Source organism: Chelon labrosus (assembly GCF_963514085.1).
Source record: "Chelon labrosus genome assembly, chromosome: 5".
Classification (NCBI taxonomy): Eukaryota; Metazoa; Chordata; class Actinopteri; order Mugiliformes; family Mugilidae; genus Chelon; species Chelon labrosus.
In genome coordinates this window covers 13,825,731-13,850,482 of record NC_140341.1, presented here as the reverse complement: position 1 = coordinate 13,850,482, position 24,752 = coordinate 13,825,731, and the positions used below count along the sequence as shown (strand labels likewise).

At 39.3% G+C, this 24,752-nt stretch overlaps 2 protein-coding genes across 2 annotated transcripts; both read right to left on the bottom strand.

The window, feature by feature from the left end:
• Positions 1–42: 42 nt before the first annotated feature.
• ube2al (ubiquitin conjugating enzyme E2 A, like) lies at positions 43–4,322 on the bottom strand. The gene is made up of 6 exons (XM_084544230.1): positions 3,827–4,322; positions 1,795–1,875; positions 1,680–1,705; positions 1,330–1,419; positions 1,159–1,247; positions 43–831 (listed from the first exon to the last, which is right to left on the bottom strand). Exons 1-6 carry the CDS (start codon positions 3,868–3,870, stop codon positions 703–705), a joined length of 459 nt encoding a protein of 152 aa, XP_084400356.1. The 5' UTR covers positions 3,871–4,322; the 3' UTR covers positions 43–702.
• Positions 4,323–4,636: 314 nt separating this feature from the next.
• On the bottom strand, positions 4,637–19,221 carry ankrd10b (ankyrin repeat domain 10b). The gene is made up of 6 exons (XM_084544988.1): positions 18,802–19,221; positions 17,589–17,741; positions 16,504–16,595; positions 7,911–8,176; positions 7,308–7,415; positions 4,637–5,200 (listed from the first exon to the last, which is right to left on the bottom strand). The coding sequence occupies exons 1-6, from the start codon at positions 18,997–18,999 to the stop codon at positions 5,007–5,009; spliced, it is 1,011 nt and encodes a 336-aa protein (XP_084401114.1). The 5' UTR covers positions 19,000–19,221; the 3' UTR covers positions 4,637–5,006.
• Positions 19,222–24,752: the final 5,531 nt, after the last annotated feature.

Genomic DNA, 24,752 nt, shown 5'->3' with positions numbered 1-24,752 from the left:
CTTTGCAACTACAATAAAAGAAAAAAGAAAAAACTCTCCATGTAAGGATGAATTTGCCTTTTTTTTTTTTATTTACAAGTACTGGAAAAGTGACATGGGGAACAACCAGTGCAAAATCTGTACATAATTTCAGTTGCAGGAGTCTTTATATACATGAGAACTAAACAGGATTGTGAATACACTCGTGTCATGCATGTAACAATTCACAACACAGCAAAAGACATGGTGTGAAGATATCTGATTTAGTTGTAGTCCTCGGGCTGCTCGTTCCCCCCCCCCGCTGCCTTGCGAATATAAAACTAACATAACAGATCAGGTGCACAACAGAAAAGGACCCGTGATAACTGAGAGTCATTAAACATTATTAATCATGGGGAGTTTTTACAGCAACACACCAGATTTTTTATTTTTTTTGGTAGTGGCCCTCAAGTCTATACTGACAAAACATCCAAGGCAAGATTCAGCACATTTCCCCTGATAAACTGGAAAAGTGGGATAGAATAGAAAAAAAATAAACCCTTCTCAGTGGGCAAGAAAAAGACATTCTATGAAGGGAAGTTGAAGGTAAAGTGCATAAAAGCTTAAAATTCAAAAGGTGGGGAGGCAAAAAAAAAATAAAAAAATGTAAGAGGTACTCCACTAAAACTTGCAGCACACACAGCTTCACGATGGAGAGAGAGAGCAGCTTTCAGGATTGTCAGGTCAACTGTCTCTCCAGCTTTGTTCTACGATGGCGGACACGCGCTTCTCGTACTCCCGCTTGTTCTCCTGGTACAGCTGAGCTGCCTGACTGTTGGCGGGACTGTTGGGGTTTGGTTCATCAAGCAGGGACTGGATGGATAAACAGATTACCAGTGGCGGTGAGAATGTGTTGGGAGGAAAATAACAAACCCACATCGACCTGTTAATCTACTTGGTCATTAAAAAATTCAACTAGGGCATCTGTTTTGCTAAGCAACAATATAAGAATCTTAATTTTTTTTACAACTCCAGCTATAAAGCCGTTCAAATTAGAAAATCTCATTGCACGCAAGTATGCATGACCACTTTTGTAGTAAAAACATTTAACTTATGTTTGGGTTTTTTATGTGTAGAATAAAGCAAAAAATTAAATTCATAAAATTCTCTCCTACAGTGCTGGATGTCGACACTTCTTACCTGGATCGATGTAAGAATAGAGGACACATCATAAGTGGGACTCCAGCGATTCTGTAGGATGTCTAGACATATACTCCCATCTGCATACACTGTGGAAAAAAATAAAAAATAAAATTATGAACACCACCCACAGGCTTCACAGACTTTACCTGCAGAGGACATTATTCCTACCGTTTGGATGAAACATCTTCGACACAAATCGTACTGTGGGGGGTTTGTTGGGATATTCTTCTGTGAATTCTACAATGAGTTTAAATGTACCTGTGACAAAGAAACAAAGGAAGTGAGCCGTTCGACTTGAGTTTCGGAGCCGTTACAACAAACACAGTAAAAGCTAATGAAGAATACTTTCCAAAGCTGAAATCTGATTGTGTATATACAGGCCGGTAGCTATTGATAAATACTTTTAACAGTTTTAACATTTACATGTATATAACAGCTATGTATAATAAGCAATAAAAAAAAAGCAATGATAGAAGAATTATACAAATATTCCTTAGCAAACTAAATCTGATTCTTACCATCCTCAAAAGGAGTTCCTTCAGGGCTGTGAGGATTAAGGGGAAAAAAAAGTCATTAGTTTTACAAATAAAATTCACAAAATTAAAACTTTGGAGATGTGTCTTAGTTTCTTACCCAAATATGACTGCATTCCACACCATGATGTTGTTTTCAGATGGGGCACCGCTGACACCGGCTGGAGGGTCCTCTTGTAGCCTGTATAACCAAAAGTAAAACACGAAGATGTGACAACGGCTCCTCGAATCTTTATTCCACTGGATTTCTTGAATCAGTGCATAGATGGGTGTATTACATAATCAAATGGCCTCTTTCATCATTTAACCATAGGCAAATTTAACCTGTCAAACAAACTATGTTGAAACATGGATCCGTGGTGCACAGCTGACAACTGGCTAGAAGACTCGATGCCACTTACACATCCGAACAAATATATACATAATTACAATAGCAGCTGTCTTGTGTAAACCAAACAAAACACAAGCCAGTGCTGTGATTCATAAATTGCGGGCGCTGTGCCTTATTTACACGAGTGCAACCGAACGCATTCCAATACGACAGCCCTGCACTAAATCCGCCTTTCACGACTGTCACGTTAAATTTGTGTTGACGCAGCATAAGAGAGGTGGTATCTGAACTGTATGATCATTCTGGATGATGTAGTTTGTGGTGCTGTATAGCTGTACTGAATTACACACAACAGTGTTTACGCTATTTGGCCTATCCCACTGACTAAAATGGGGGTGTCGACACATTAAAAACATTTGTCAATGCAACAAAATTCAGCGATAACACAAAAAATGGAAACACAGTTGAATCAACAGCTCCCTTAAGTCATTTCAAACGAATGCTGAATACCATAACCTTCACGAAGATAGGGTTTAGTGCAGGACACATTAGGATGCATTCGTTGTCACTACTCTGTATTCATTGCAGCTATTTAACTACAAAGTTAGTGCATATAATACAATAAATGTCTTGTCTAACTGTTGAGCAACTTAGGCGTGCTACAGAGACACACATTATGACATCTTACAGTCCTATCTAACTTTCAATTAAAAGGTTAAAGCCTCCAGACGCTATTATTTCTTTTTACTGTGCTTAATCATTGCCCAACTTATCCTCCACAGAGCAATCCAGTCCTATACGAGCCTGTAAAAAGTTTCAAAATCCTACTGCCACAGATAAAAAACAAGGGGTTTTGTCACCTGCAAACAACACACCACTCCCAATACCTGGAAAGACCTGTAGAAATTCCTGAAGCTCTATAAGTCAGCACTTAAATTACCCTGTCCCACCGAGAGATCAGAAGATGGTGAAATTTACAGCGAGATGAGTGACTATTGTGACGACCATGAAGTAAGCAGGCTGACTGGAGAGAAGCATTACCGTGCAGTGAGGTTTAAAGTATAAACCAAGTAATTTTCTGTGGACAAATTGTTCGTTTCTAACGACGGGCTAGTCTAATGCTGACTTCACAGAAAGCAGCTGCCGACTACACAGTGTAGCTTCCGTTGTGTTGTCTTCTCACGATTGTCAAGAGTGTATTCTTGGGAGATTTCGGGTTAATAATCCGTGATGTTCAATCCCCTTTAAAAAAAATAAATAAAAATAGTCTCGGAATAACAATCTACTCTACATCCACCAAACTTACATTACGATTAGTTTCAGATTAGATTAGTTTACGACTCTGTAACAACGTTGCCAATATTAAAGAAACGTCAGGGTAGATTTAGCGGAGCAGTAAGGTAGGACATGTCGCATTACATGTGTTTTTAACGTGAATAAAATGGCCATCTTACCACCTGTACCGGACATTTAAATGCTAGTTGTGGTCAAGAGTAAGCTAGCAGCCGTTAACTGTCACAGTAACCCTAGCCGGCTAACCTGCTAACACTAGCACGGTTAGCGATACAGCCGAAGCGCCGGAAAATAACAGTATTTCGCTTAAACATATCCCACAGGAAGCGATTTAAACTACGCTGTCTACGCTGTATTTTACAACAGAGATATGTAAATAAATACGTTTGATAATAAGAAATACGGCTAAGCTACGCCAAGCTAACGCGAGCTAGGCTAACGCTGTTAGCTGTTTTGGCAAATCATAGCTGACTAATGTTATCGGCATAATTTCTGACCACCCACTTACCGTTTAAAATCCCTCATAAGTCTTCTTCTAGCCGGGGTTGACATGGCTTAGCTTGTGAAACAGTGTACAGGCGACACCAGTGCGTTGACAGGAGCTTATTTGATCAAAACGTTACACTGTAGTTTACAGTTATTTTGACAACTTCACAGTTTCCCTGTTCAGGGGAGTCCGACTCTTTCCGTCGTTCTTTCGTTAACCCCAGGTCTTCGTTTAGCCCGGATAGGTTTACAGGAAGATACCACCTCGCATGAAGGAGGGGACACTTTCCAATGCCAGATGAATTTGAAATGTTCTGGGAGTAGGGTATTACAGACGTACGTTGTCGGTAGCAAAACGCACGTCTACAAATTAATTATGATGTAGTCCAGACAGATAGATGTATCGTATACGATGTTTTAATCAACAGGAGTCTTTTTCGTCCCCTATTCTAGTTGAAGGCGTCGACTGCCGTGGGGCGTGGCCTAGTGACGTGGTGTTTGTGCAGCGCAGCTATGATGAAGGTCGGCCCTGATGGTGACAGGTGTGCCGCCTCTACACGTGACGCTGCAATGGCCCACTGCCAGCGGGGAACTGTTCCGATACATCTGCAGCACTGCACTGGATAAAACGATAGCTGCTGATCCCAGATATAAGATTTCTTGGTCTCTTTAAGGTTTAAAAAAACTCCAATACACTTAAGTTTTAAAAAGACTGATTTGAAAGGATACTTCACTTTGGAGAGATATAAGGTATACATCCTAACCAGAATTTAAGACTTATTTATATAAAAGTGAATCAATCAAAAAAATTAACTTCCAGTGCAACTTTAAATTTTGCAAAACTTTTTTTAATGCCTTTATATTTGTTTTATTAACATCAAGTTGTGACAGAAACAAAATGTAAGTACTGGCAGTGGTTCAACACAAATGCTTACTTTAGTGTACTTGCAGTATAATCAAACTTTAATAAGGAGCTAAACAAAGACTTTCTCTTTAAGGACACAAGCAAAAATCCACTTCTCCAGCTTTATCAGCTGCTAACTTCAGCTCCATCCACAACAATGGGTCTGCTGTTTAAAACAACAAATAATTTCAACGAACAACTTGGCCACTGAGTGGCTTTAAGGCGAATGAATGCTTATTTAGGATTGCATGAGAGTCAGGCAAAAAGGACGGCCTGTCAGCTATATATCCTCTGTAGTTTAGGAGCCATGGTAAAGAAGCATGGTGCTGTAGAGGGTATGGTCATACAACTGTTCTGCTTTCACAGACTTCTGGTGCTCCACCTGGCTGCCTGCAGTGCTATTGACCTCAGGTGAGTCACTGTAGACGTGGTGGCCAAGAAGGATTTCTGCTGCTGGGTTGTATGAGGAAAAATCTCCACAGTGTCTCTCACCTGCCACAGTAAATGAGACAGATTATCAAAATGGTATATACGTACATCATTAAGTTTTAATTTCTTTAAAATAACAAGTTAGGTGGGAGAAAAAATGATTTTGTTTTGCACAACTATTATTAAGAGGCTAGTCAACTGCAAAAAATGTGAAGAAGCTATTGCATGGCCACATTTCAACGCTCGAGAAAGAACGTTCCACAAGCCTCGATCTCACAAGAATAATCAATGAATTGTGAAATATATTACAGAGCGTTGTGGTGTAACAAAGGTTGACCTGATAACTTGGTTTAAATGGGTCACTTCCTGACTGGTGGTGGTTCTGACATACAGACTGTGCTGTATGACACGGTGACCTAATTCTATTGCAAGGAAATCTTAAGTCTTTCAGACGACGTCACATAAAACCCATCTTAACATGCAGAGGTGATTAAAGTTTACCAAGTGTAGTATGTGTTTGTAATCATTAATTTGAAAGTTTTTTTTCCCCAACGCATTATTGCGAGACAACAAAAAACACATAACTTCAGTACATTAAAAAAAAAAAAAAAAAAAAAAGGCCACCACGATCAAATGTATAAAATTGATCAACATTTAATGATCGCACACAGTCAAGTACAAAGCTAAGCCTGCTCGGTACTAAGCACTGGATGCTCCAAACTGAAAAGAATGTACAATCAAACCTTCAGCCATGTAAAATAAACAGAAACCACCTTTATCAAGAAACGGTACTACAAAATACAGAAAGAAGAATTTCCCTTAGTATCTATAAAAGTTTAAAATAATGTACATTAAGTCATTGTATAACTATTCAATGCAGCTCAAGAAGTAAGGCTTTTTGCAAAGAGTACAAGTCCGTGCAAACGTTCTTGAGCAGTACAGCTTACACTTTAGTGATTGTAAAATAGCCAATTACCAGAAGAATTTCAGAGTTGTACTGGGTTTTCGTATCACATGTGCAAGCTCAGTTAGTTGCCTAGAAACTGTGCTAACACGCACACAATAAACATTCACCATACTCCAGACCAAATAAACAAAGATGAACACGGTGGAATAACTCAATACCAAGCACATAGACCACTATATCTTAGTACAGGATTTCTACAAAGCTGCACAGTGAATCATTTAATCTTTACGAGCTACATTCATGTAGGGATATGCTTTGGCATAAAGTCATTCTTTAATATAAAACAGCTAATGAGTAACTCCAAACATTTTGTCAGTCTTCGTTTTTTGAAGAGTGCTTAGGCACTCGTCAGTCTTACATAGATGCCATTAAGTGAACATTAATCATATTTGATTTATTAAAACTGGATTTCTTTAAGTGGGGGGAAATATTATTTTCTTACCTGTTGCTTGAGCATGTAACAGCGTTAGCCATTCCTGCTAGCCAGGTCAAATAAATGTTATATGAATTCACAGAGGATGTTCCCACTGCAAGGACAGTGTTCACATCTTCACATGACCAATGACGTGAACGCTGCAGAATTTGAGAAGCAATAATGAAAACTATTTTTAAAATGTGCTTTTTTTTTTTTTTTTTACCAAGCCAATACAAACTATGCAAACTGTACTTTGCAACGGTGATGCAAACACTACTATATAATTGTGCAAAACAAATTCATCTTTTCATTAAAAACGTAAAAACTGAGCATAATATGACAATTAGGATAGAAGCATTGAATATATTTATATATATATATATTACTGTATAACAAAAGCAATCTTAATACCTTTATCCATCTGACAGGTACATGGAAAAAGTAGATAATACAGCACACAGACTGCTATACGCCTTTCAAACGTAGCTCATCACCAGACCAAACAAATATATTCCATTGTGTGTGTATTATGAAAAAAACAAAGCAAACATCGCCAGACAAATACAAATGGGAACATTAGAGTGCGCCATTTGACAGGCCAGCCCTCTACAGGTAGGCGTAAGAGTTGGTGCAGCGGCAAGGGGTCTGCATTGATGCCACAGTGATGACCTCCAGCTCTTTAGCTGCAGGGGTTGGCCTGACCAGTCCCCCCTGGTCCTCACACTGATCCGTGGGCCCCTGTGGCGGTGCAAACCCATTCAGCCCAAATGCAAAGCTTCCTGGCCCACCTGTGGTTACAGTAGCTGCCAAATCCATGTTCATGCTCTCCATCTGGGCCTCTCCACTGCCACCTGGCGGCCCGTTCCCGTTCAGCAACTCGGGTGGCATGCTCAGACCTGGGGGCCATGAGAGATTCATGAAAACTGTGCCAGAATGTTATATATTTCACTGGAAATTACACATACATTATATTGTTTTACTTATTTTTAGTGATTCAACTAAAATCTCTGCTGCTGACAACCTTTTAGGTATTACAGACTATTATAATGTCCATTTTTTTCCATTCACTTCTAAGTAACAAAGTTTTCAAAACTTTAAACCGTCTTTACTGTCCGGTGTTTTGTTCTGTTGAAAATTTGAATTAATTACTCTATAAACTTCACAAATAGACAGATGGTTTCATAACATTTAACAATTTATCCCTGATGCTAATACAAGTAATCGTGGTCTTGTCTGTTGATTTAATATCCTGTGTATTTATCTCAAAAATATATGTTTTGTTTTATGTTTGCAGCGGAGTACACGTTCAGATTCTTTAAAAGTACCCCAAAATGAATGCGACATGAACTGAAACAGTTTTTTTTACTATTCCGATTAGCTTAGTGACCTACCATTAGTTCTAGCCTTCTTTCCTGGATTTACTTCCATGCCATCAAAAGACCTCTTTCTGTTGGGTACGCCATTCAAGAAGCTGCGTCCCTGGATGGTGGGGTGAGCGAGGCCCCCATTCCGGCTCATGCCATTCATAAAAACCCCGTTATGGGACTGAGCCATGTTTTGTTGGAAGTTCTGGGCATTGGAGAGAATTTCAGCGCACTCCTGGAATCCCTGCGCGTGGGCCAGGTCAGCCGCAGTCAGCCCACTGGCATTCCTCATGCTGCACAACGGGAAGGAGGAGTGTTAGAAAGGCTCACTGTACGTTTGATGTACACAAATAAAGAACAAACAAATTAAGACAAGCCCAAGCGCGCACACACGCAGACACACACACGCATACAGACTCATTAAGCAAACACTCGCACACACACACACACACGCGCGCGCACACACACACACACACACACACACACACACACATACAGACAAACACAGATGTACAGAAATAGCCTGTGCTGCTCTACCCTCTCACATCCTCTTCGTCATCTCCGTGAAAGATGACGACTGATCCCTTTAGGATCGTTTTCATCCTCCATAGAAATTAAAAATTTGAAACAGTTTCCACAAACTTAAGGAAACATGTCTGCTGCAAGAGCACATGGTTAAGACAACTGGAGATATGCACAAGCTTCTTTTGTGTGTACCCGAAAAAAAATCCAACAAAATGAACAGGACGAGTCGTGTCAAATGATCCAAAGGACATCATTTTTGTAGACAGTCAAGAGCTCTCGTCTGCAAGCGTTTGAAAAACCACTGCAATCGCCAGCTTCCAACGATGATAGCGCTCAAGGACTTCTGCATTGCTGCTTTCAAACTCCAAGATACAACCACGTCATTGGCACAGTGGGTGTATGTAAAGTGGGAAGTCGGCACAAAAAACAAGCTGTAGACAAAGCAAAGAAGTCTTCAGAATCAAGTACAAGACTTAGAAGTTCATCATCCAGAGGAGACCAGGACGTAAAGGTCGAATCTTCAGAGGAAACTCCAAAGAATGAATGCTTGATAACGAGGTCAGGCTGCTGTCTTCAAGCATCAGACATCCAGACATCTCTTCTTTGGAATCAGAAGCTACAAGAACTTCATTGTGTTGCTTCAAGAAAAATGAACAAGAATAAAAAAAAAAAAATAGGAGAAGCAGGTCTGCTACTGTAAGAACAGTATGTGCAATCATTCATAACTCAAAGTCTGTGCATTATGTCCAGTTGTGTTAATCATGTCCAGTTGCAGTGAGATTCAAGTGGTTTTTCTGAGCGCAATAATGAATGAACAAACAGTGCTGCGTCACATTTCCGTCAATTTTCAGGCTTGCGCATGGAACTAGTATGGAAGCAAATTCACTGGAAGACAAAATCATGATCTAACTAGTCCTAAATTTTTTCTGTGAGCTGTTGCTGCACTCATTTAACAGTATATGAGCTGTAAGATACAAAACTGTTGAATTTCTCAAGCTGCTATGAAATGCAGCTTGTCAACTCGTGAGAAGTGCATAGAAAAATATCTCACTGGCCAATGGAGGGCTTTTCAGTTTAATGATGGGAATTTCTCTCTTCTCCGCTGACCGACTACAAAACAATACTGCACTTGTTCTGAGCCTAAATGTCATCACACTGTAAAATGAGTTCTCTAAGCAAACAACTAAGCCTTTGTCAAAGAACCGGGTCTACTGGCTCTCATCCAACCTTGTACTTTTTATGAAAATGTGAACGACAAATAGGAGGAAAACTTCTCCATCTGCAGGATATTTTGCACACGTACACGATAAAACGAGACATTCTGTGGTGAATAAAACTGGCTACTTCGTGGTCGATTTAAGAAGAACAATGCTTGGCTTTTTTTTTTTTTACTTGCTTTTTAAATTAAAACCAAGTGACATTCACTTCCACACTATTAAGGCAGAATTTAAAGCGCGCAGTCACTGTTTGCTCATCCGTGTCGTTTAGAACTTGCTCATTCTCTGCGTTTTTATCTAAACAGTTGTGCAAAAAGAAACATTTCAAGAACTAGTGCACATGAAAATACATTTTATAAAGAATTGAAGAGTTAAAAAAAACAAAAGAGTAACAAAATCACACATTAACTTGTTGCACATTACCCGTCCCCATCAAAATTAACGCTTCCAAAGGATTATCTCAAGGGGGTTATATTTATACCGTAAACAATTTTGTGATAAGGTAGATGGATTGGTCTCACTCTAAGGGATAGAAATTCTCAAGTTAGATTTTTAATCGCGATGTTCATTAATCTAGTGTCCTCGCGACACCCTGAGCAAAGCACTGCACCAGAGTGGCAATGCTGAATAAAATTTCACTGTAGGGAAGGAAATAGCTGCATTACTTTATCCTCACCGTTTACATTTCTTTTACTTTTGTTGAATGTTAAAGACTACACCGATTTCCTGTCATATTTTTTTTTGTCCCGAGGTAGTAAAGTGGTTAAGTGTGCAGCCTCTAGACCCACAGACTTCCTCCATAACAGTACGCTCATATACAACAGATAGTTTGAGCCCACGGTGACTGAGACTGCTGTCACCCCTCGGTTTAAAGAGCTGATATTTACTGACAAATTAGCAATTCATAGATTTATGCACCCTTGTTTTAACGATGGGTAAACATAAGGAGGACTTTCAAGATGACTAGAGGTTCAGAAAAGAAACAGCTGGATAATATGACATAAAATACACAATGCTGATTTGTCAGACTGCAAATGTTCAAACTGTGCTGAAATCCAACGAACATTTTTAAAATGTAGGATTGTTTTTTAATTAAACCTTCTTTAAATGCCCCTCCATAAACTGAATTAAATCCTGTGGCTTCATTTTAAACATTAGTTTGTCCCCTTAAACTGACCCATACATAATTGAAAATCCATCCTACCTTTGTATTGACCTAAAAAGTTTAAAGCAGTATTCCTTTAGTGAGACCGAACATCTACAGTTAACACCGATCCAACAAAATGGATAACTTTATACTCTAACAACCCAGGTTTTGGTTTGACAATGTATAAAGGAAGCGTTAATTCGTTGTAAATGCCTGGTATGCTTTGCTTTTCGGTCCTAAGCACACAATATGTATCTTCTCTAACTATTGTCTAACCTTCCAGAGGCAGCCTATTATCATGCTACATGTTGGCATGGGACTCACGTGATTAAACCTGTCCATATAAAGGACTCCTATGGTTAGTTCACAAAATCAAAAAACAAATCATAAAATAAAAACAAGAGGCTAAGTACAGGAACAATCATGGATAATAAGCAAAGCATGCAGGTCTAAAAACTTTAGTTTTGATTCATAAAAAACCTAGCATTAAAACCAATCACCGCAAGAAATACCTCAACAGTTTGCCAGTGTGTAGATAGGAAGCGATAGTGAGAACACTCAATGCCACAACAGTGCGGCTATCCCAGGGAACGGGGCAGACTCAGCAGTGTCTATTCTCCCCCTTTCTAGGATTACTTGAAAAAACCAAGTCATTTCCAATTCAATGGCTGCAAAACATTAAGACGTACGGTTCTGTTTCTGTTAACAGTATAGAAAACGTTTTTTTTGTAACTTATTGTCACTTTCATAAAGGAAAAGGTGACAAAGATTAGATGTCAAAACAGACTATGATACTGTATAGGGTTAATACTGTGACATACAAAATAAAACATTTCTGTGTATAAAGTAAAATATCTGGTACAGTGAAATGACATGTGAATAACCATTGCAACAGGATGATGTTAGCATTAAACAGTTCAGTACATGATGCTACGTAAATCTAACCCATCTTTACTCAGCTGCTCTAAGCATGTCTGCACTACTCTCATCACTGGCAGCCTCTAAACACTGTCCTACCTGCTGCTAGCTTGCTACTGGACCACCATAACACTTGACTGAGGCTCATGACAAATAAAATAGATTTTAAAGACCTAAACTTGTTTTAATAGTATTCCTAGATTTGAAAGGATAGATTTTTTCTAAATGTTTTATTTGTAGAGTTTTGAATTTAAAATCGATGAGCTTAAGCTAATTTTTGTCCTGTTGAGTTGAGTAGATTTGTTTTTGATATGTCAACACAGACACAGATGTCATGATGGTAAGATGAAAGCGGCGAACGTGACCAGTGGAGTTAAAACCCCAAGACTATTCCAGTAGTGCAGGATTTCCTCAAACTGTCTTCAACCATGATGGCGTAATGAGACAAAATCCAACTTCCTGTTGACTTCACGCTGTGCAGACAGAGATTCAAGAAAATGCTCAAAAGCATTTGTGGGTGAAATATTTTGTTCACACCTTCAGATGAATGCTAACATCTGGCGTTGTGGAGCCATGATTGATCATTGGTGGTAGTGAACCCAGAGTCAGTCAGACTTCATCAGCAGCTGTTTGGTCAACCAAGAGTTCAATCAGTGGTGGAGGAAGCTGGTGAAAGAGCAGAGTCCCTCCTAATGGGAGGAGGATTCATTTGGTGCAGGTTGTTCTTCTTCACTTCTGTGTCTTCTGTTTTCTTACATCAGCAAAAGACTGAGTATGAAAGTGCAAAGAGAAGTAGAGTGCAGCAAAGTCCTGGCTGCAAAGTGCTCTAAAGTATGTGATGAAAGCTCAGGTCACAAAAGCAAGTTTCAGGCTTTTTCAAGATCACCAGAGGATGTGACGAAGCATGAGGTGGTTTGAACAGAAGATGGAGGATTTTTACTCAAGAATCCCCCCCCAAAAGGAGGTCAACAATCACAGAAGCCAGCTGGGGAGGAATCCAGCAAATCAAATATTACAATCACTATATTTATCGTCCACATCATTAACGTGACATGGCGAATTTTATTTGGGCAAATATTAATCTGTGAACATGACAAGTTATGTTGACGTTAGTGTTTATGGAAGTCATAAAGACTAAATTAGGTTTATGTAATACACTGGGGTTCATTTTCTTTGACCCTGAATAAAAACGCTTTATTGGGTCGGTCACACCTTGATGTATAACAGTGCACTGAGACGGTGCCCAGAAGCACAAAGGAACTTCATAGATGTGTGTCGGCAGAAAATCAGAAAGAAACCACCATGAGAAGATAGATGGTCCAATGGCAGTTCATGAAGGAGAGATTAAGTGTTTAAGCTGCCTTGATAAAAGGAAATTCAGAAGATCGGATCCTAATTTGAACGTAGAATCAAGACTTTGTCTATAATAGAGCAGGGAATTATTATTATATTTTTTTTAATAAAAGCATTTTTTGGTGTGGCTACAGTTATATTATCAAAGACACAGACAGCAAGAGGTGGCATTTCTAATTCTAATTAAATTCTGCATCAATTTTAATATTATCGTAAAAGCACCAAAGCCGTAAAGTCACAAATTTATCTGTATCGCGCAATAGTTGCGTAAGATGTCATATTGCCAGCTCAGTGACGCAAAAAAGTAATAAGGAGTTGTTGTGTTTATTGTTAATTTCCTATGATATGACAAACTATGAGGTAGTAAACAATACACAACCAAGCCGATACCCTGCAGAATTGCTTGCTTTAATTTTACATAACAAGGTTATGATTCGATGTGTATTGATGATCATGACTGGTTAAGCATAATGTTCATTTGACAGATCAGAGCCAATAGAGCCACACAGCATACTGTACATTACATCAACGACTGGCAGTTTTAAATATAAAGCATATTAAAGTAAATAAGTTAAAGCTGGTGTCTTTTAACACTAAGTATTTCTAGTTGCATAACAGTGCAATATATTCATATATTCAAGCTTTGGTGAGCAGTTTTTTATGGAAGAAGTGTTATTATATGATCTTTTAAACATTACGACCTAAATATTTTACGCTGATTAGATATTTGACATCAACTCAACTCTAAAATTAGTCCAAAGTTATTTTGTCATGAGCCTCATTCCCACCTGATTTGCCTTAGTTTCCCTCCCAGTTGTGTCCCACTATATTTCACAAGTTAAAAAACAAAGAAACAAAGAAACAAACTTGATAATAAACTAAACTAAATATCTGTCATCTGCAGGGGGGAAAAAAATCACATATCATTTACATCGTAAATAATACTCATCAGCCGATAACCAAATGCACATTACACAACTCGTAAAGCATTTTTAAACATGTTTGCACAAATGAAATTGACTTAATTTGTAGAAACAGTCAAAGCAACCAGGGATTTCCTACGCTGTAGAAAATTAAGAATTAAGAAGAATTAAAAACAAATCTAGCTGCTTCTAAGTCTGACTTATAATAATCAATCTGTCTGAGCTGTCAGAGTCATTTCATCAATAAAAATACATACGTAAAATAGTTTTTGCTATTCCTCTATTTATAGTGCCTTATGTAACTAGGGCACATGCAATCTGTTTAAGCATTTTTCACATTCCTTATTGAAACCAGAAAAGGCCTAATGTCAATAGTACCCGTATCAGATTATATATTTTTTTATTGTCAAATACAAATATCTTTTGCCTCCATCTTAAAATAAGTATAATATATACACCAATGCTGCACTAAGGTATTTATTTACCTTGTCCACTGACAGACTTTGCTGCGCTCAGATTTATTAGATTACAAAATATACATGAAATAAACTGTGTAACTGTAAACTCTCTGGAAGTTTGACGTTTCGGTACTCCAATGGTTGTTCTCTTAAATAAAAGGCATACGGCTTGTTGCACAAAATGAAACTTTAAGAAAAACATTGTTAAACAAATATTATAATACAAAGTTTAATCAGAAGTAAAAACAAAAACAAAAAAAAAACGTCTAAACTGCTAATCGAATCATTAAAATACACTTTTAACATGTTTGCATTTCTGCACTAAACAAACATTAAACTATGATTTAACAATCGAGTCATGCAGATCAAGAAGTATTTTTTTTTGCATAAGAGGAAGCTGGCAGTTGGTAATTTAAGCGCCAGCATACGTGACCTTTGGAAAGATTCGCTATGATCAGTTGAGACGTCTATAATTATCCGTTATTGTTTCACTTCCCTGCAGGCGTTGGATACATATTTTAAAAAACAGGAAAGATGGGCTGTGTCTCATACTTTTGTTCTTCCTTGAGTACACCAACAAAATGTTTCTACAAATGGAGTAAGACTGTCACAACAAAAATGCAGCTGCAAACTGTAAGGGTGCGGCTAAAGATAGCGTGTGACGGAGGTTGTAGTGATATGGAAACGCCACTAAGAAAAACATTATTATATCTTAATCAATCTGTATGATGTGTTCCTTTACAGGTGTTCTTGGTATTACTAAGGTGACACCCAAAACAGCCTCGTCAAAACTAAATAAATAAATCTGATCTTGCAGCACGCTCAAAATGTAAAATATAAAACCAATTTGTATTATCTGCGCATTTTCATTCTGTGCAACAAGCAGCCTTTTCACAAACTACATTTAATCGTCTTCTGAAAAAGAAGCAATGTGCATTTGGTCATCAAGTCAAGCTGTGTATTTAAGACACTAACAAAACAAATGTTAACAAAGAAAACCACACTCTAGATTTAACAAACATCATGCAATATGTCCTAGTAGGTAAAAAACAAAAAACAGTTTATCAACCTTTACATTAAGTTGTCCTCATCTTCGTGTAATACCCGCGGTGGACTTACTAAGCCCTCCGTTAAACACCAAAAGGTGCTATTCAGGGTTAATTATTTACTCTTATGGAGGTGTAGCTCTCTCTCGCTCTCTCAGATTACAAAGGTAATATAGAGGTGTTGGCTTACAGTAAATAAAAAGGTATTTTTTTAATCATTCACCATGAATCCAGTATTTCTTAGCTAAAAAAAATTACACACGGAGGGCAACTTAATGCGAATTGTTGCAATGATAAACAACAATTTCAAGGATTAACAAAATGTGTCACATTTTCAAGGGAGCACCACCAATTCTATAAATATTTAACGTCTCATTGTCAAACTGTTTAAAGCTGGAGAAAATTAAGAATCATACGTGCTCATTTGTATTTTTATTTCCTCTTGTGACTAAACTTGTGGCGCACAAAGCGCTGCGAGCTAAGATCCAACTTCCAAAAAGAAATCTCTTGCTACTCTTACTATTTGATAAGGTTTATCTCTTATCATATTACAGGAGATAAAGATGTTTACACAGTGACCTGGTATAGTAGCAGCACAAAGAGGCGTATTACTGTACAAGTCTCCACACTGTTGGAGTGTATGCGAAAGTTAATCCCGCGCTTTTACACTGTGACTCACATATTTCACTGTGATATATATGGATAACAACCCCAGCGGCTGCAAAGTTAGCATTTAATAGAGCAGCTTGCTTTTGGCTGAGTACATGTCAGCCACAGTAACAACAAATGTAATATTCCAAATTAATTTTTATTACCTTAGCACGTTTCAGTAATTTATTTTGTTCAGATCTGCACAGTTAATTTGCAAATCCTCTGACTTATCCCGTTTGTACATGTACCACATAAATCTGGCACTTTAAACCTCACTGCTCTGATGTGCGTTTGGTGGTGATCCCTTGTAAAGGTGTAACTGAGATGTTGGGATAGTAGAGAGGAAAAGAAATGAGTACACAGGACTGGTCACAGGACTTACTCAGCTTTCGCTCCCTGAATCAAGAGAGCGTTGATACACTCCAGACTGCCCGCACGAGCAGCCTTATGGATGGGCGTCTCGCCCACATAGTCCTGAGTGATGACAGAAGACCGCGGTTACACACAGACTGTATTGCGCACGACAATATAGTAAACGAATATGAGCCAAAGCACTTATTTTAACACTCTTCTCAGACACTGAATACTTTTACTCACTTACTAGTGCACCTAATAAACTGCGAAGGGAGTGCATATGTTCTTATCAGAGATATACTCCCTTTCTTTCTCCTTGATAATCCCGAGTACAGACAACAGGAAGTAGCAGCAGAGCAACGCCTGAACTTTTCACCCAGACTCCGCCAGCACCCACGCACATTTACAGTCACACATTAGTGAGAGTGCTGATGGAAGAGCGGGGGGGGGGAAAAAATAAAAAATCTGACTGAGGAGGCTGTCTTAAACCGCAATGCAACGCAGGCCATGCTCAAATTCCTCGCTGTTCTAATGTTCAACACGAGCCGGATCAAAATACAACGGATACAAGGAAGAAAATCACAAATCCCACAATTTCCCCCCAAGGCATTTTTTTTCTCCAACATATGCTTAGCGAACCTCATAGCCAAATCCGAGCAATGGGTTTTTGACGGTGACGGCAGCGTGTTATGTCATTGTGACCTACTAATCTGATTTCTCTCAGTAGAGCAGCGGAGCATAAAATATAGCCCCAGTGCATGAGTAGTCTGAGCACGAAAACCCGTGAAGAGGAAAAGCTGTGATGAGTTAAACGCAGTCTGACAGCAGCTGCACTATCAGGAAAGGACACACAGATAGTCTGAATGTAGGTCAAGTGGAGGAGTAAGTGGCAACACTGAAAGGGTCGTGATCCCAACGTTGGGATGATCCTCCTTGATAGGATCATCGGAGCTCGACATCTGACACCGCTCTGCTCTTTTTAATCATGCACCCCTGCCTGTTCAAAGTTGTATTTATTTTTTGTAGAGCCATGTCTATAGTTTCATTGTAATGTCCTGTTTTTTTTCCTTCCCTGAATAAAGTGTGCGTGTGTAGGTGCATCCAGTGCCGTACCTGTCTGTTAATGTCTGCACCAGCTTGAAGCAGCCATAACAAACACTCAGGGTGGCCTCCAAATGCAGCAATGTGAGTGGGCGTCTGTGCAAACCTGGACGTAACCGCGTTCACGCCGCATCCCACTTGAACCAGACGCATGACACACTCCAGCTGCAAAGACACAACCGTGACAGATTGTTAGACGAAATTCCCTCATTGCTTTGGGCAGGTATGGACAAGTGTGGCACAGTAGCTAGAAGCTTAAACAATTTCTGTGCAAAGTGTAGCCCTGCCCTTTACAATGCATGGTTAGTGTAAAACAAAGCTAAGCATGAGTAGGTTTAAAACCAAACAAAGAGAGTTTGTCTGCAGCAGCTTGGAAGTTGCCACTCCGTTTCAGTATGAACAATAAGAACAAGCTTTTGTTATGTCTTTAACAGTTTTATGCTCACTAGTGAATGCATGCTAAAATAACTACAACTTAGCTTCGTTAATGTCACGGTATTCAGCACTTGTTTAAAAAAGTGTTGTTTATTCAACGGTGTTTTCATTTCGGAGGAAGTGGTTTGTAGCACTATTGAGTTGTACTGTGCCGTACAGACAAGTGTTTCTATTATTTTGACAATCCCATTTTAGTCAGTAGGCTAGGCTAAATAACAGAAACACTTAAGTGTTTAATTCAATCCAGTTTAACAGAACAGCAAAATGATCATACAGTTGGATTACCACCTTTCTTGTGTTGTTTCAACATAAACTGAACATTAAAACAAGCATGGAGGAAGACTTGGAGGAGGACTGTTAAATTACAAAGCATTTGTTTTCACTGGTGTACCTAATGAACTGGCCGTTGATTATTTTTAATAATATATGTGAGCTGAAGTAAACGTTAGCTGGGCGGTTACGCTAGCTAATTAACGTTTAAAGTCAATAAATTATTTAACTGCCGTTAAGTTAATGTTAATATGTTCCCGCCCAAACTTAACGTTGCATATATTCAAAAATATAAACGCATGAAACCGTTAACGCGTAACTAGCAACCGTTAAGCGTTAACGGCCCATTGTCTGCCTCCTCTAACGATGGCTGCTTTTTAGTCTCATCAGGCAAACATCAGGAAATGGCCGAGACGAAGCTCATGTCGGAGAGCGCTGGCGCCCATTCAGGAGAGGATTTCACCAAAAATATTAATTAGCAGAAAACCGGGGTCCGCGTGTCGGCTTCGTTGAGAGCTACCTTTCCGAAATGAGCGGCCCAGTGTATGGGCGTCCAGCCGTAGAAGGTGTCCTCCACCGTTAGGTCAGCCGGGTTTGAGGTGCACTGGAGGAGAGAGCACAAGGCACCGACGTCTCCATCCCTACAAGCCCGATGGAGAGGGAAGCGGCTGTTTAAGACCTCCTCGCTCGAGAATCCAGACTCCACACTCACCGACATTGTAGCAAAAAACAAAAAATATATATATATATAATGAAACGTTAGAGTTATTCTTCTGTTGTGATAATAAAATGGCTGGCTATTGTTTATTTCTGGGCGCTGACGAAGTGCCCGTGAATCAGGACACACGCCACCCTGACTGTCGACTCTTTCTTTCTTTCTGCCTGACAACACAAAGCAGAGACAACGGCAGAGCACGCGCCGGGGTGAAACTTGAGAAACGCCGCGAGAGCCGCAAACTCCGGACTGGATTTCACATTCCTCACTTCCGGTATTGTTCCTGTTTCTTTACATCAGTGCATTTAAGTCACCATTTTCTACCTTTCTAACCTTTTGAAAGATATTTGAAAAATATTACATACATTTAAATATTTTTTTTTAAAATATCTTTTTCTCACGTGTAGCTTGCAACACAGTATAAAAGAAAGTTCAGAAGCATTCTCAGCATGAAGCTATACTTTTCTTTTAATTTTTTCAATTTGTGCCATTTAATTCCCATTGACATTAGAATTTCAATGACTTTTTGAGACAAGCAGTAATTTAGCTGCTGGTCACAATAAAGACAACAAGCTAACAGCTAATCGGTGATAATGTGTAGCAAATAATAATAATGATGCATTTCTCTAATTGTATAAAGGGGTAAAATATAATTTAAAAGACCTAATCGAGTTTAAAAAGGTAAAAATGCTTTCTTCTGATAATAGTATAATAGTAAGTTAGCTAGAAACACGTATTTGGCTACTATTTTATCTACGCTATTTAATTCCTGTTGTCATTAGGATGTCAGTATTGTGGCGTTATTATTTTCAAAAAAGATATTTTAGCTGCTTGTCACAACAAAAGAAGAAAAGCTTACACAAATTTTAGCTTAATTTGTGGGAAAGATGTTCTAAAACATAGCTGAAACATTAAATGCTGCACCAATTGCATGGAGGACAAGGCATTATTTAAAAAATACCTAACTGAGTTAATAGTAGGTTAGACTGCAACACTGTTTATTCTCAGCATGCAGCTACTTTCAAAAACTTATTTAATTGCAGCATTTAACCCTCATTGGGACTTCAGTAATGTAGCATTTGTGTGTGTTTTAAACACAGTAATCAAGCTGCCTGTCAAGTCACAACAAATACCAAAACAAGCTAATGCTAATTTTAGATAACTTGAAGCCTTCTTCTCATGTATAGCTACTAGTCACAGTAAAAGACAACAAGCTAACTCAAATGTTTTGCTAACTTGTGGCAAACATGCTCTGTCGTGCTAATAACATACATTATACATCAATAAAAACTTGCATAAAATTGCCATTTAGTCTTTTAAGTCAATTATAAATCTAAAACTTTAACCCTAAAACTCTTCCTGAAAAATCGTCTTTTGTACATATACATTTTTACAAATTCAAAAAGGCAGTGCCTCCGTGAAAAAGGCCAAATTTGGCAACATCAGGATGGGAAAACCGTCCAATCTGGCAACACAGATCTTTTTAGGACTTTTACCTCCACCTTGTGGATTGGAGTGAGGATCGCAATGGCCTCCAGTTTTCCAAAGAAACATCCAGAATTTAGGTAGCAATGCAACGCCACTTTATTAACTTAATTTATTTCAGCTTTTTGTGTATCAGTCTATGTTTTGTTTGTATTTTAATTACTTTGCCAAGCAACTTACAGTGCTTCATCCTCATCAATCGTGGGTGTTTAATGGTGGAAAAGCCTTTCAAAATCTGATTACGACATGTTTTCCTCCTTTCAGTCCTGTTATTATAACCGGTGACGTTTGAGGTCCAGTGGTGCTTTCTCCAGCTCTTAGGACCGTAGAGTGTACCGTCAATAATTAAGATTAGTTCTGGGCAAAACGAGTCTCCTTCGAGCCGGATTTGAACCAGCGACCTAAGGATTACAGCCTTTTTCCTCTACAGTCCTCCGCTCTACCAACTGAGCTATCGAAGGGACAGGAAGCGGATTGTTTGGCAGGGGTAGCGAATTTTCATTATGGGTTACATGCATGGGTGCAGATCCCGGGGGGGATGGGGGGGACATGTCCCCCCCAATTTGTGAAAAACATGAATTGTCCCCCCCCAATAAAAATTATTCAAAATTGAACAAATGTATTTTCAGACTTCACATTCTTCACATTTTAGATTCACATCTAAAAAGAAATGATTGGTATGGTGCCATGGTATGAGTTGCATACCGACAAAAAACAAAAATCACTTTTGCGTCCCCCCCAGTCCTGACATCGGATCTACACCCCTGGTTACATGTATTATTATTAATGTGGGACAGTAGTGAAACTCTCCTAACACAGATGCAGTGGATACATTTTTGATCTGTCTCTGCTTGTAGAATAACTGCTTGTTATTTTCATGGTGTGTGATGATACTGGCGGTCATTCATAACTCAGACTGCTGGTACCATCACAGTTTGCAGCTTCCACAGCTCAGCACTGGTCTATTTATTACATCCACGTAAAAGGGAAAATCTGCGAAGGCATGGTGCTCCACCCACACTGAAAAAAAAAAAAGAGACCAATTTGGCAACCAGTCCTTGAGGATTGGAGTGTAGCTCAGATTTCCACAGAAACACTGAGTCACTAAGTTTCATGCTTATTGAGGTGTGTGTTGTGTACTCCCTGTTTTAATCACATTAGCAAACATTCAATCTCAGACAAGTATTATGACGAGCTGCGCGGAACTCACAAACCACAAATCTTTTCCTGTCAATATAGGTTCTAATCCCGCTTTCTTTAACTACTAACAAAACGTGTCTCCTTCGAGCCGGATTTGAACCAGCGACCTAAGGATTTCAGCATGAGCCACTACAGTCCTCCGCTCTACCAACTGAGCTATCGAAGGGACGCACGCTGCACGCTGCAGAGAAACAGGAAGTGAGAGAAAGGAACAGGTAGTTACATGGTTATCAACACAGGATGTAACCTTCGCCCCTTGGCCTTGACACTATTATAGCGGGTTAGAAATGAACCATGTACTTTTACCAAGATTAAAGTAGGTTTCACCGCCAAAATACATGTGTAAATTAGACATATCCTTAGCACTGAAAAGTTGGAATTTCTTTTGGACAATGTGAAGGAAAGTATGTTTTATTTATAGCTTATCCATTATTTTCATTTAGAGCACAGACTATTCACAGTCCAGTTATTCCAACCAGCAGCATTTCGCTTGCCCTTTCTCTATCTACAAGGCCAGAACAAAACCCATCTCCTTCGAGCCGGATTTGAACCAGCGACCTAAGGATGTCTTTGTTTAACCCCTACAGTCCTCCGCTCTACCAACTGAGCTATCGAAGGGACAAACTGCTTTTCCCACTAAGGTTTGTTGACAGTTCACACTTGTACCGTGGCATATTCAGTTGTTATTATCGTATAAGTTACATACACTGCCTGGCCAAAACGAAGTCGCCATCAAAAAAAGGTTGTTGGACCGCCTTTAACTTTCATTACCGCACGCATTCACTGTGGCATTGTTTCGATAAGCTTCTGCAATGTCACCAGATTTATTTCCATCCAGTGTTGCATGAATTTTCCACCAAGATCTTGTATTGATGATGGGAGAGTCTGACCACCGAGCAAAGCCTTCTCCAGCACATCCCAAAGATTCTCAATGGGGTTAAGGTCCGGACTCTGTGGTGGCCAATCCATGTGTGAAAATGATGTGTCATGCTCCCTGAACCACTCTTTCACAATCTGAGCCCCATGAATCCTGGCATTGTCATCTTGGAATATGCCCATGTCATCAGGAAAGAAAAAACCTGGTCATTCAGAATATTCAGGTAGTCAGCTGACCTCATTCTTTGGGCACATAATGTTGCTGAACCTAGACCTGAGCAACTGCAGCAACCCCAGATCATAGCACTGCCCCCACAGGCTTGTACAGTAGACACTAGGCATGATGGGAGCATCACTTCATCTGCCTCTCTTCTTACCCACTATCCCCACCATCCTTCCAGTTTTTAATAATGTGTTCTTAACTCAGTTTTAGTAGTTTCTACAATCTCCTTAGATGTTTTCTCTGCTTGATGCATGCCAATGATTTGGCCCTTCTCAAACCTTACTAACATCTTTCCCACGACCACAGGATGTGTCTTTCAACATGGTTGTGTAAGAAATGAGAAGCTACTCATTGCATCAGTTGGGGTTAAATAACTTGTTGCCAGCTGAAAGATAATCGCCCATGCAGTAATTATCCAATGGGAGGCTCATACCTATTCGCTTAGTGAAATCCAGGTGGCGACGTTTTTTTTGCCGACACAGTGTATATTCAGTCCAGTGATTCCAACCAGCGGAATTTCAGTTGTCCTTTCTCTATCTACACGTCCAGACCAAAAGCTATCTCCTTCGAGCCGGATTTGAACCAGCGACCTAAGGATGTCTTGTTTAACCACTACAGTCCTCCGCTCTACCAACTGAGCTATCGAAGGGATAATTGGTCATTTTCACTGAGATTTGTTGACAGTTCACAGATGTATCGTGGCATATTCTACTGTCATTGTTATTGTTATCGTATAGGAAACATATATTTATCACTGCTACACTGAAAAGTTTGGATTAGCCTACACAGATAGGGGCGTTTGTGTGTACCAGTGAGATTCATACATGAATAAAAACCTACTTAAGCGACACTTTGGTCTTTTGATTTAATTATAAAGGTTATTAAAACACTTCTTCACATTTCACAGATTTTTCCCATCTATTCAATCTGAAAAAAGAAAAGAAAAGACATGGCTCACTCAAACTGAGTTTCTACACACACAGAAAAAACTATTTTGAAAAACATTAGATGGAAAACTGCCCAGTCTGCCTCTTTTTAGAAGTCCCAGCTTGTGGGTTGGAGTGTGGCCCCTTTTTCTTCCACAGAGATATCCAGAACTTTAATTAAATACTAAAGTCACTACATTTCGGGTGTTCTCAAATTGCATTTTAATCACATTCACAAACATCCGCTGCCTCCAGCTGGTGACATTTCAGTTCCAATCCCGCTTTTCTAACAACTAGGCCAGGCCAAAACAGGCCTCCACCACTACAGACTCTAACCTTTGACCCCTGGTGGATCAGAGTGGCCTTAAGTGTTCCTCAAAAACATCCAGATCCTCACTTTACTGTAAGCAGCAATAAAACAATCCAAACAGAAGTTTAAAACTCAATTGTTCCAGTGTAGTGTCTATTCTGTTTGCAATTTATGATCACACTACTGAACATCAAATCTGGCGTATTTCAGTAGTATTTCCTTTTTGAGACACTTTGGATAAGATTTGAGGATTCTTGTCCTTCAAATGTGTCTGTATTTAAAGTGAGCAGCAGCCTCCTAAGAGCAGTTTGTGGCCAGGTACAGTTCTCAAGTACTTCAGCTGCGGATGTCGCGGAAATAGGTGCTCATTCTCAAGTGTCCCAGCCACACCGGTCCTTTTCATGAACTGTTGCAATGACAACATCTCCTTCGAGCTGGATTTGGACAAGCAAACCAGTCCTCCACTCCATCCAACACAAGTACGGTCCATGAAACTTTAAATATTTTTCTCCCATGTGAATGCAGTACCTCTAACTGACCTTTAAGGTTAGTTTTTGTGTTCTCTAACTATTATGACTACCAAAAGCATCTCCTTCAAGCCAGATTTGAACCAGCGGCCTAAGGACACTGTTTTTGCACATATTATTTTAAGTCTCACTCTGGCACAGAAAAATACTTTTAGAAAGCCGGAGTCTACTACGGAAGAAGAGATAAGCCCACTGAAATGTTGACAGAC